The sequence below is a fragment of the Pogona vitticeps genome, chromosome 4 (genome assembly GCF_051106095.1).
Source record: "Pogona vitticeps strain Pit_001003342236 chromosome 4, PviZW2.1, whole genome shotgun sequence".
Lineage (NCBI taxonomy): Eukaryota > Metazoa > Chordata > Lepidosauria > Squamata > Agamidae > Pogona > Pogona vitticeps.
In genome coordinates this window covers 197,973,493-197,985,512 of record NC_135786.1, presented here as the reverse complement: position 1 = coordinate 197,985,512, position 12,020 = coordinate 197,973,493, and the positions used below count along the sequence as shown (strand labels likewise).

The window sequence follows — 12,020 nt, the reverse complement described above, 5'->3', positions numbered from 1 at the left end:
AATGGCGGGGAGGGGAAGCCCTTTGAGAGCTTGGAAGGCAAATGTCGGCGGTGGCTTCGGGGTCCTTCCAAAGCCACCGCCCACCGACTGTCGACATTTTCCCCCAGCTGAGCGGTGGGGCTTTGAAGCTCCCGCTGCTCAGCTGGGGGAAAATGCCGAAGGCCCCATTTTCGGCCAGCTGGTTGGCGGTTCCAAAATGGCTGCCCGCTGTGTTGCCTCGCTTTAGAGGCACCGAAAATGGCCGCCCCTATGGAGGATCTTCGCTCAATGATGAGTTTTAAGCCTTCGTTTAATGCGTTTCTATGGGCTTTTTTGTTCCGTTTAGCGATGTTTCCGGATAGCGATGATTAATCCGGAACGGATTAACGTCGCTATGCGGGGCACCACTGTATTTATGAAAAGAGACAGGGCATGCAAATCAACATCATCTTAAGAATGGTGGGGAATACTGTATATTTTGAGTTATGATTATACTTTAGCTTATGTTTCTGTTAAGTTTTGTTTATTTTGTGTTAAAAAGTTAAAAATAAAATTTGAAAAAGCTTGAATCAGTTATATTTAGTTAACAGAATTTTATGAAACTGTAATGATTATGTCAACCTCCCAAAACCTGTATATTTAGTTAACAACAAGGAATTAAACAGCCACTGGAACGAGGGCAAGATCCAGTGTCGTACATGACAACTTCTCTCATGCAAAGGAACTTTCCTGCACCTTCCCCCACTTCCACAATCTGCTATGGTGGATCCCTCAACCCTCCAAAAGCATATGCGGGAGAGGGATACAGGAGGGAAAGGGTATCTGTCACTGAAGGACACCATTTTGCTGGCAGAGAGACTAGACTTTACCCAATGACTTCAACATAGATAGATTTGGTGGTTTGGGGAGAGAGGTACCCTATATTTTTATTTCCAGGGTCTGCTTCTACCCCCAACATTTCACATAATCCATAAACAGTAAATAACAATAAATATCATAGAAAAACTACACCAAATTACCTCTTCTACGTTGGAAGCAGTTTTGGCAGATGTCTCCATAAAGATAAGCCCATGCTCTCGTGCAAATGCTTCACCTTCTTCTTTTTTCACTTCTCTTCTAGACTCTAGATCACTAATGCAACAAAACAAGGTTATTTTCTGTCCATGAACAGGCCTGCTGCCTATATATGCCTCTTTAAATAATATCAAATTATGTAAAATTGTCTTTGTACATTCTAGGTAATGCTATATTTGTTGATGTTCAGCATAGATGTTTATATCTTTCATAATCCATTGATTATAACTCATTAAAAACCCACACTACATCTTAGGAGGAGATGAGATGAGAGGACAGATATATAAACAGGAGCCAATAAGTTGCCTTTTTTTGCAGAAATCATGCTGCTTGAAGACTGTATGAAAGAAAATAAAGATGACAACTAATTTTGAATTAGTCTCTTTCTTCTATTAACCAGGCAAAATCTTCCTTCTTTACCATACCATTGCAATCATGTAATCTCCAAAACCTGCTTGACTATTCTAAAGTTAGTGAGTAAAAAGTAAATTGTATGCAAGCCACGGCTGCTGGAGGATAGTTGAAACTACAGCACATTAATTGCTAAATTTCAGCAAAACTTCTGAAAAAAATGATATTGTATCAGAAACTTTAATGGAGGCATACCACCTTTTCTCCAGGTAACAAGCGTTGTTATCTTGACCCTCGATGACAACAATAAAAAGAGCACTTAAAAAATCAAATCAAAAGCTTACAAGCTATGAAAAAATGTGAGGTGCAGTTATTTCAAAATTAATTCTTAAAGGGTATAATTTAGACCAAAAAAGGGGGTCAACTTTAAAATTAGTATTCACAATTAGCATGTTGTATAATTGTAAAGACAAAGAATGACCTAAGTATAGGATAAGAAAAGGGGATTTAAATATATTTATCTTTTCAGTGCATTTAACACTACAATAGGATTTTATACTAACACAAAATCTCTCTCTTCTTACACAGCCTAAAAGTTTCTCAAACCAAGAGCAGCAAATATTAAAAGAAACACAGGAATTTCAGCCTTTGTTACTGGCTAAACTATGCTGCTTTAGAAAGTTTTATTTTACCTCTTATTTCCAATAAGCATAATGACCATGTTGGAATTGGAATGTTGGCGAGCATCTTCTAACCATGTTGTCAAATGGTTGAAAGTGTCTCTTCTGAAAAGGAACCAAAGTATAAGTCAATGATTATGAAACAAACAAAGGCTGAAATCCTGTTGCATGACTTTACACTGTGCAATGAGGATGATGTCATCAGCCATGGCCATCTTAGGGTAAAGAGGATCCCCAAGAGTACATAATTTTTTTATTACCTTCAAACAATAGTGGCATGGCCACAGATGATGATGTAATCCTTGCAGGCAGCAAAGCTTTTCAGCCATTGTTGTTAATATACACAAAGGTTTCTATTTGAAGTTTTATATCCCAAATAATTTGTTATCAATTCAAGACAAATTGCAAAGTAATAAAACTATTAATCAGTTAAAGCAGGGATTAGTCAACTTTGGGGCACATCAGAGTCAAATTTTCACCTACGATTCTGCACAGCCTGCACTAGGTCCAGAAACGACTGAACATTCAGGGGTGGTGAGATTAAAAAAGGAAATGAGCCCATCTATTGTTGACTTTTGTTGTTGCTATCATTAAGGAAGTTTGAGGTCTACTGATAATGCATGTCCCAGCATACTGCCCCTCAGTTGAGAAAACTGGACAACACAGAGGCTGAATTTTAATTGCTAGCAGATGCCAAGGAAGAGAAGGGCAAATGATGTAAATGTATAGATAGACACTCAAATAATGAAAACTACAAGTAATTCTACAACTAATTATAAGTAATTACAACTAAGAGTACTGTATTTTTTGCTCCTTAAGACACAGTTTTTTCCTCCCAAATAGAGGGGGAGAAAGTATGTGCGTCTTATGGAGTAAATACAGTAAAAAAAGGGTTCAGCCACCACCACCCAGAAGCCTCCCACTGCCATGCTGGGAGGCCTCTGAACTGGCACCAGAGACTGCTTGCTGTTTGGACCTCACCATTCTGCACTGCTAGCTTTCCAGGATCTGCTTCCTGCAGCCCACCTGGAAAACCAGCAAGGCCAACGGCAGCAGGCAGTGAAAACAGCCAAGGACCAAAGGGGAAAGGGTGATTCTAGAAAGAACAGGGGAAACCATAAACACAGCCCCCCACTTAGGCAGTTGATTTTCCCACATTTGGGGAAATCACAGGGGTCAGCACATCCAAAGTGCAATAGATGAGCCTTACCCTGGGAAAACCACTTTTACAATAATGGTATCTCCCTTGCCAGGTATGAGTTAGAATGGCCCCTGAAAATTCTTCCCCTTTCTGTGCCCTATCCCCAAAAAGGCATGGTGACACCCCAGCTGCACCTCCTGATCAGAGCAGGGCTGCACAGCCCCAGTCCTGAAAGAGGCCAAGAGACCTACTCAGTGTTTTGGGGTGCCCCACAGGACCCCCATCAAGGCCTGGAATGTTCCTCCCACAATCCTCCAGTGCACAGATATTAGCATACCTAATATGCGGGGAAGGCAGGGAAAGCGGGGAAATTCAAACTTTCAGTTAGTGAAGAGGCTGCTTGTCTGCTTCCTTGCTAGTCCAAGCAGTTAGAGCTGGGAGAGAGACCTGGGACTGCCTGGTATTGTCATTTTTAAATGTAAAATTTAGTTTAAAAGCTGCTTGTTTTGTGTTAAACCGTGCTTGGGTGAAAAGGTGCTCCATTTGAGTTGAAACCTGCTTGTGTAGAAACGTTCATGCTTGCCTTAAAACTCTGCTTGATTTTCTTTAAAAGCTGCTTGTTTTGGGTTAAACCGTGCTTGGGTGAAAAGGTGCTCTGTTTGAGTTGAAACCTGCTTGTGTAGAAACGTTCATGCTTGCCTTAAAAATCTGCTTGTTTTTCTTTAAAAGCTGCTTGTTTTGGGTTAAACCGTGCTTGGGTGAAAAGGTGCTCCGTTTGAGTTGAAACCTGCTTGCCTGGGAAGCATTTCAGACCAGCGCCAATCAGCTGTTAGGTGGGGAGAGGGCAGGAGCGGAGAAGAGCACAAAATGGCTGCCGGCTGCCTCCTGGCTTTTAGCTGTTTGGGGCTCTTTTTTGACTGTTCTGGGGTCTACCAAGGTACTGTGAAGAGCAAGGCTCAGTCTACAGTACCTGGTAAGTGACTTTCTTTTAAGTTTTTAAAAGTTTCTGACCTTTTTCCCCATAAGAATGCATTAATTAATTTTCAATGAATTGTTATGATAAATTTGGATTCCACTTGCAAACTTTTCAACTAGTTCTGGGCATCTAATAGAGAATGTATTTCCAAAGGGTGTTGCAGCAAGGAAACTAACTGTGCCTCCTGACTTCTAACTGGATTACAGTACCTGCTTCCTGATTTCAGCTACTATAGTTTGTATTCAGTTTTTTTGGCTTGTCAAGAACATTGTTCATGGCTGTTGTGCCTTGCATGTTATAAATGTTCAATTATGTCAGAAAATGGAGATTTGGTATTATGCTGAGCATGTGCTACTGCTGGTGAATGGGTTAAGCTTTGTGTTGCTGTTCTTTTGCATAACCTAAAGTAAATAAGGAAAACCAGCTGTTAAATAGTTTAATTCCACTATTTATCCTCCACACAACTAAAAGGGACCTCTCAATGCAGTGCCAAATCAGACAAACCATTTCTAACTTAACATAGGCTTGAGCTGTAGATGGGCAGAGTTGCACAACAATCTCATCTGTCATTGAGACATTTCTATAAGCATGGGGAGGAGGTGGATGAAAGGAAATGTAAAATATAGGTAGTGTGGTATAGGTCTTATCACTGGCTAATAATGGTCTATATGTACTTGAATTAAATTTATGGTACACAAATTTATGGTACATAAACTAGAGTACACAAAGCTTTAAGTCTCTCCATTTGTTAATGCCACTGTTGACTGCTGTTTACTTTACATGGTTCAAATGTCATTCTGTTATAGTTTATTAAATATTTGATTACACTATTTGGTTTAGAATATATTTTCCCTGTTTTCCTCCTCTAAAAATTATGTGTGTCTTAAGGTCCGGTGCGTCTTATGGAGCAAAAAATACGGTAACTTCCCTAGCAAAATCCATCTTGCCATGAATACTTAGGAAGTTTTACACAACGGTGCATGTCTGACATGATCCCCAAAAGCTTGCAGATTGTGTAATGCCTTTTAAAATGATCTATAAAGGTATCCTCCTACACGGATTGCTGCCTTGTCGTGGTGAAGGGGCTTGAGTAATTCAGAGAAGCTATGGGCTATGCCATGCAGGGACACCCAAGACGGACAGGTCAAAGTGGAGAGTTCTGCTTAAACGCAATCCACCTGGAGCATGAACTGGCAAGCCACTCCAGTATCTTTGCTAAGAAAACTCCATGGATAGAAACAAAAGGCTAAAACATTGATGCTGGAACATGAGCACCTCAGAAGGTGTCCAACATGCTACTGAGGAAGAGCGGAGGACAAGTACAAGTAGCTCCACAGCTAATGAAGTGCTTGGGCCAAAGCCGAAAGGATGCTCAGCTGCAGACACTCCTGGAACTGAAAGAAAAGTCCGATGATGCAAAGAAAAAAATGCATAGGAACCTGGAATGTAAGATCTATGAACCCTGGTAAGCTGGATGTGGTCAAACAGGAGATGGCAAGAAAAACATTGACATCCTGGGCGTCAGTGAACTAAAATGGATGGGAATGGGTGAATTCAATTCAGACAATTATCATATCCACTACTGTGGGAAAGAATGCCATGGAAGAAATGGAGTAGCCTCATAGGCAACAAAAGAGGAGGAAAAGCTGTACTGGGATACAATCTCAAAAATGATAGAATGATTTCAGTACGAATCCAAGGCAGACCTTTCAACATCACAGCAATCCAAGTTTATGCACCAACCACCAATGCTGAAGATGTTGAAATTGACCAATTCTATGAAGATTTACAGTGGCAGTGACAGATTTTACTTTCTTGGGCTCCATGATCAGTGCAGATGGTGACAGCAGCCACAAAGCCATCACTTTCCTTCTTGGGAGGAAAGTGATGACAAACCTAGACAGAATTTTAAAAAGCAGAGACATCACCTTGCCAACAAAAGTCAGCATAGTCAAAGCTATGGTTTTTCCTGTCATGGTGTATGGAAGTGAGAGCTGGACCATAAAGAAGGCTGACTGCCAAAGAATGATGCTTTTGAATTGTGGTGCTGGAGGGGACTCCTGAGAGTCCCCTGGACTGCAAAAAGAACAAACCTATCGCTTTGGAAGGAAATCAACCCTGAGTGCTCACTGGAAGGACAGATCCTGAAGCTGAGGCTCCAATACTTTGGTCATCTCATGAGAAGAGAAGACTCCCTGGAAAAGACCCTGATGTTGGGAAAGTGTGAAGGCAAGAGGAGCAGGGGACGACAGAGGATGAGATGGTTGGACAGTGTCATTGGGCAGTGGAAGACAGGAGGGCCTGACGTGCTCTGGTCCATGGGGTCCACACAGAGTCGGACACGACTTAACAAGTGAACAACAAATAAAGGTATCTCCTACTCTTGCATTTTTGTATGTTCTACTGAACATATGGTTCACTTTTATTTCAATGGAATTATGGGTAAACCAAGAAATAGCCACCGTGCCGAATACCAACAAGAAGAGACATGGCCTCTCAACATTAGTTGAACAGGACTGCAACCACTAGGTAATATTATTTTGACTTTAATCTTACCCCAATTGGCCAAACCTAGTTAGTTTACTAAATTATCACCCCAATTCCCAGATGGGGGACTTGGGTTTTTTGTGTTGCCCCCCTCCACCAAGGAGAGACATGTCCATTCCAAAGACAGGCCAAATGGGTGCAGAGGTGTGGCTTTTAATACTATCAGTTAAAAAAATCCTCTTGAACTGGCTCTATGGCAGTGGTCCCCAACCTTGGGCCTCCAGAGGTTCTTGGACTTCAACTCCCAGAAATCCTACTCAGCAGTGGTGGTGGTGAAGGTTTCTGGGAGTTGCAGTCCAAGAAAATCTGGAGGCCCAAGGTTGGGGACCACTGCTCTATGGGATGGGAAAAGGGTGAAGTTATTATGATTCTGTTCCTAACTGCATTCAGTGACATCTATGCCTCTTGGTAACTATGTTGTGAAATGCCATATGCAACCATGCTGCTTTTTAATACCTATATGAAACAACACAGCTGTTATATGTTCAAGCTGCCTCTGATTTATGGTGACCTAATAAATGAATGTTCTCCAATATATCCCATCCTTAACACTCATACCTTTTAAATTCAAACTTAAGGTTTTCTTCATGCAATAAATCCACTTCAATTTGATCTACCTGTTTTCCTGCTGCCTTCCTAGTCTTTCTAGAGACTCTTGTCATTTTATGATACGTCCTAAGAAAAACAGCCTTGGATTCATCATTTTTGCTTTCACAAAGAGTTCAGACTTGATTTAATTTAGGGCCCAACTGACCAACTTTCTAGTGGTCAGTGGTATCCACAAAGCTCACCTCCTGCAACATATTTCAAACAAATTATTTTTTTCCTGTCAGCTTTCTTCATCATCTAGATTTCATATCCATATCTTTTTCAAAGGAATCTGTCATCTTTTTATTTTTTCTGTATAGGTCTTCAGTATGCTGGTCAGATATTGTGCTTCCCTGTTGGTCTTTCAGCATTCCTAATCTAGGCTTAAACTTCCTTTGGATTTCTTAGATCTTCTGGAAGAAATATCTTGTTTTCCTCTTTTTGCTGTTCTCTTGTAATTTATTTGCACCAGCTTTGTCTCTACATGATAGTAACTGAAATGTTGCATTCAGGACTCTGACTTTATTTCTGTTCCTTTTACTTTGACCTCTCACCTGTCCTTGACAATTTGAAGTGTTTCTTCAATTATCCATCTAGACTTTACTTTAGATGGATACAGGAACAGGTTATTTGTTTTCATTCTTACTTGATAGTATCTCTCATTTTAATCCAGAGTTCTGTTTCAAGGTTAAATGAGTATAGTAGTTTAAATCTGTTCTTTGTATGGACTTTAAATTAATCAGAAATATTTTTCCAGTTATACTTTGGCATACTGGTTCTTTTAATGTTCTTTTTGGACTTTACTCTAATTGTAGATTTTAACAAGTCATTGTCTTATTTTGGCCCAAAGAATACAGCTTTTTCATCCACTACTTCCAATTATTTAATCTATTTAATTTCTATACTGACCATCTTGTGATGTCCATGTGTACAGCTACCTGATCAGCTACTTGAAGTGTGTATCTGCAATAAAGAGACTGCTGGCTTCACAGAATTCTATGAGTCATTCTACCACTACATTTCTGAGTTCTAAGCCAATTTCTCCAACAATATTTGATGGTTGGTTTTACTTCTTACATTTGTGCTCCAGCCATATCTGATCAACTACACATATATTCTACATAAATGTTACCCAATCCTGCTGCTTGCCATTTCTGCAACGACAAATAGTTTTTTTCTATTTGCTTAAGCTGAACCGTCTTGTAAGATCATTGGTCTCTAGCTGTTTGCTACTTCCAAGTTTAGATCCTGATTTCCTATGGCAATGTTGAGATCTGCCAATAATCAGGAGCTGATAGGTTATTTAATTTGCTGAAGCATTTGCATACATAGAGCCTTTAGTTTAGTTGTCGTTAACATACTTTAATAATTTCCACACTTTTTCTTCTCATGCATTCATTTTAGACAAGTACCTTTTCCACTTTTTGAGATAGAAGAAAACATTTTAGTACAGTAACATAAAAATGGCTATTTATTTTTTTAATAATTTTCTTTACTTGGTTCAGGATTCTGAATAGTTGAAGAAAAGGACAAGTAATTACTATTTTGAAACCTGGTAAAGAACTCACAGACCCTCAAAACCTCAGGCTGATCTGACTACTTTCTGATCTTTATGAAATTCTATAAAGAACGATTCTTAACATCTAATGGAACTAGTGGAATCACCCCTCATCCCACAACAGTATGGTGTTAGACCTAGGAAGAATTGTACAAATCTGTCATATAACACAACATATTGAGGACAGCTTTGAAACTAGGAAGATCACTGGGATAGCCTTTATTAATTTCTCAGCTGCCCATATCAGTATCCACCAGCAAATACTACTGCAAAAATTTTATAATCTAACCCACGATTTTTAAATAACTAAAATTATGGCAAGGTTTTTGCAGAATCATAGATTTTTCATTAACTTTCAAGGACAATGCAGCTGCTAGAGAATTCAAAAGAATGGCCCATCCCAGGGCAATACTATTTTATTTAACATCTACAACATTGACTAACCACTTCCATCAAGAAACCAACAGTTTTATTTATGCTGACCATCTTGCATTGCTATTCCGTTAGTTTTCAGATGGTAGAACATCTCTTTACAAATCCTGTGGAAGAACACAGAATAAATTTTGATATAAACCAACTTAAACCTAACCCTAGCTATGACTTAAATATGTACCTTTCATCTAAGAAATAAGCAAAGCAAAAGTAAAGTGTGATGCTTATGTACCACTCCATAGTGCTTAAAGCACTCTCTGGGCAGTTTACAATTGAATTATGCAGGTTATACACTGCAGGCATCCCAGAAACGTCAGGTTAACTAGATCCCTGTTCTGCCTACAAGTACCTATGAGCTAGGTTACCCACCAATGAGCAGTGGATAGAGTAATGGACTAGGACTCAGCAGATCTGGATTTGATTCCCCAATTCTACCATGGAAATTCATCGGGGGAAGGAACTGGTAAAACAACTCCTTAAATACCTCATATACCTTGAGAAATCTATTAGGGTCACTATAAATCAGTCTTTCTTTCTTTCTTTCTTTCTTTCTTTCTTTCTTTCTTTCTTTCTGTCTTTCTTTCTTTCTTTCAGAACACTGCAAAATTTAAAATTATGGATGTATATGATAAAGATACAATAAAAATAAATTAATAAAATAAATTGGAATGTTACACTATTTTTGTACACGTGGTGGGAAATAAACTGCATGCACCTAAATGCTGTTTTGATTGACTTTCTCCACAATCAAAGAATTTTTTCTTGTACCCAAGCAACCCCATTTTACTTGATTATTCTTTGATCTTTCTGCGTCACTTCGAAGTCTATTAAGTGACTTCCAGATGATTTAGCTAGTCTTGCCCTGAAGACAGACACTCTTCAGCATTCATCTATTTGGAAAGATGTCTTGTTTTTGTTCTCCGTAGGTTTAGCCTGTTTCCCGATTTAATATTTAGAGCTTGATAAGTGTGCAGAAAATCTTTCCTTGATTTTAGCCATCATCTAGGACGTTGGTGTCCATGAGGTGTATGAGCCTGGTGCGGTATTACCTTATTTTGTTCATTATATGCTAGCTAGCTCCTCTCAATATACTTCTGGAGGGGCAAGTCCTGCCAAATACTTTTTCGATGCGCGTAGGTTTCAGGCAGCCACTAATAATCCTTCATGACTCATTAAGAGCTACATCCACTTGGCTGATTTGTACTACATGTTACTAGCATATTCTGTTGTCAAGTAGCACATGGACAAAGCTGTTGTTCTTATTTTTTGTGGGTGTGCACTCCAGTCTGATCCAGCCAGTTTCCTAAGTATGTTATTCCTGGTGGCAACTTTCTGTTTGGTGTTTAGACATTTTTTGTAGGTCAGAGTTTGATCCAGAGTGACACCCAAATGTTTCAAAACCTTGCCTTCCCAGCTAACCCAGAGCTTCCTCTTTAGTTCTATGTTCTTTAACTGGAAAGCACAGACCTGTGTTTTTAAAGCATTTGGTTTCAGCTGGTTGTTTTATAATATAAGGAAAGATCTTCTAATGCAGAGGTTAGATAGTGCTCCATGGCCCCAAAAGTTTCCCCCTGGACTGCCAAGGCAAGACCATCAGCCTAGATGAAACTTCTGGAATATAGGGTTGTTGGTTGATCATTTGTGTAAATGTTAAAAAGTAATGGTGCCAGGACACTACAGCACCCTGTGGGAGACCTTCCCTTGCATTTCTCCAGAAATTATGCTTCCCCTGAAAGAAAAAAAAGGATCTCCTGTTTTCAAGTAGAAAACAGATGGGCGATATAAAACTCAAACAAACATTTCTGTTAGTCCATTGCCTTTTGTAAAAAGGCAGAGTTTTTTTGAGCAGCAATTGATGGTGGTTAGTATCAGAGGCTGCTGTAAGGTCAACAAATGCCACTCCAGTTATTTTATGCGTTTCAAAACCATATTCTATATGCTGGGTTAGATTTAAGATTTGACTTAATGGCACATAGCAAACATAGGTGCTACTTTTTGGTTGTATGCTGATCTGTAAGAAACACTGTAAAATGCAAAGCAAAAGGAACAATGTTCTTTGAAAACTATTGGGCAAACAAACACAAAGAGCTACCGCCTTAGCCTTGTGCTGCTCTGCTGGCAAATACACCAGCCCAGTGTTGTATACTTCAACCCATGCAAAACAGACATATATAGCATTTAACGAAAGCTGAACAATCATTATTGAATGCCTAACATCCAAAAAACCAAGGAATTTATAGTGGACTATAGGAAAAAAAGAGCAGACATTCAGCCACTGTATATAGATGGAGTTTGTGTGGAACAGGTGGTTGAATGTAAGTTTCTTGGGACCATCATAACAAATGACCTGACTTGGAGTGCAAACACCGCTGCGTTAATCAGGAAGGCGCAACAACGGTTGTATTTCCTAAGGACTCTTAGAAAGCAGCAATTGACTGAGAGTTTGTTAACTACCTTCTATCGGAGTTCGATTGAGAGCATATTATCCTACTGTCTCTGTGTATGGTTCACGAGCTGCACAGTGGCAGAGAAAAAGGCAATTCAAAGGGTGATTAAGACGGCCCAAAACATCATTGGCTGTTCACTCCCCTCTTTGGAAGAATTGTATAAGAACAGATGTAAGAGGAAGATATCTAACATACTGAAAGACTCCTCTCATCCGGGACATCAGCTCTTTAAATTATTACCATCGGG

At 39.5% G+C, this 12,020-nt stretch overlaps 1 protein-coding gene, 1 long non-coding RNA gene and 1 pseudogene across 2 annotated transcripts in view; all 3 read right to left on the bottom strand.

Moving 5' to 3' along the window:
* RAB2A (RAB2A, member RAS oncogene family) overlaps positions 1 to 12,020 on the bottom strand; it is a 71,952-nt gene that overhangs the window by 21,109 nt on the left and 38,823 nt on the right. The window contains exons 5-6 of the mRNA XM_020811545.3: positions 2,097 to 2,189; positions 999 to 1,110 (exon numbers count right to left, since the gene is read on the bottom strand). Coding sequence (XP_020667204.1) covers positions 999 to 1,110; positions 2,097 to 2,189 — 205 coding nt within the window. The remainder of the gene's footprint in view (positions 1 to 998; positions 1,111 to 2,096; positions 2,190 to 12,020) is intronic.
* On the bottom strand, positions 3,191 to 3,345 carry LOC140707110 (U1 spliceosomal RNA; annotated as a pseudogene).
* LOC144589339 (uncharacterized) lies at positions 3,749 to 4,044 on the bottom strand. Its single transcript, XR_013545412.1, has 2 exons — positions 3,975 to 4,044; positions 3,749 to 3,880 (listed from the first exon to the last, which is right to left on the bottom strand). It is a non-coding gene; the product is annotated as an uncharacterized LOC144589339 (long non-coding RNA).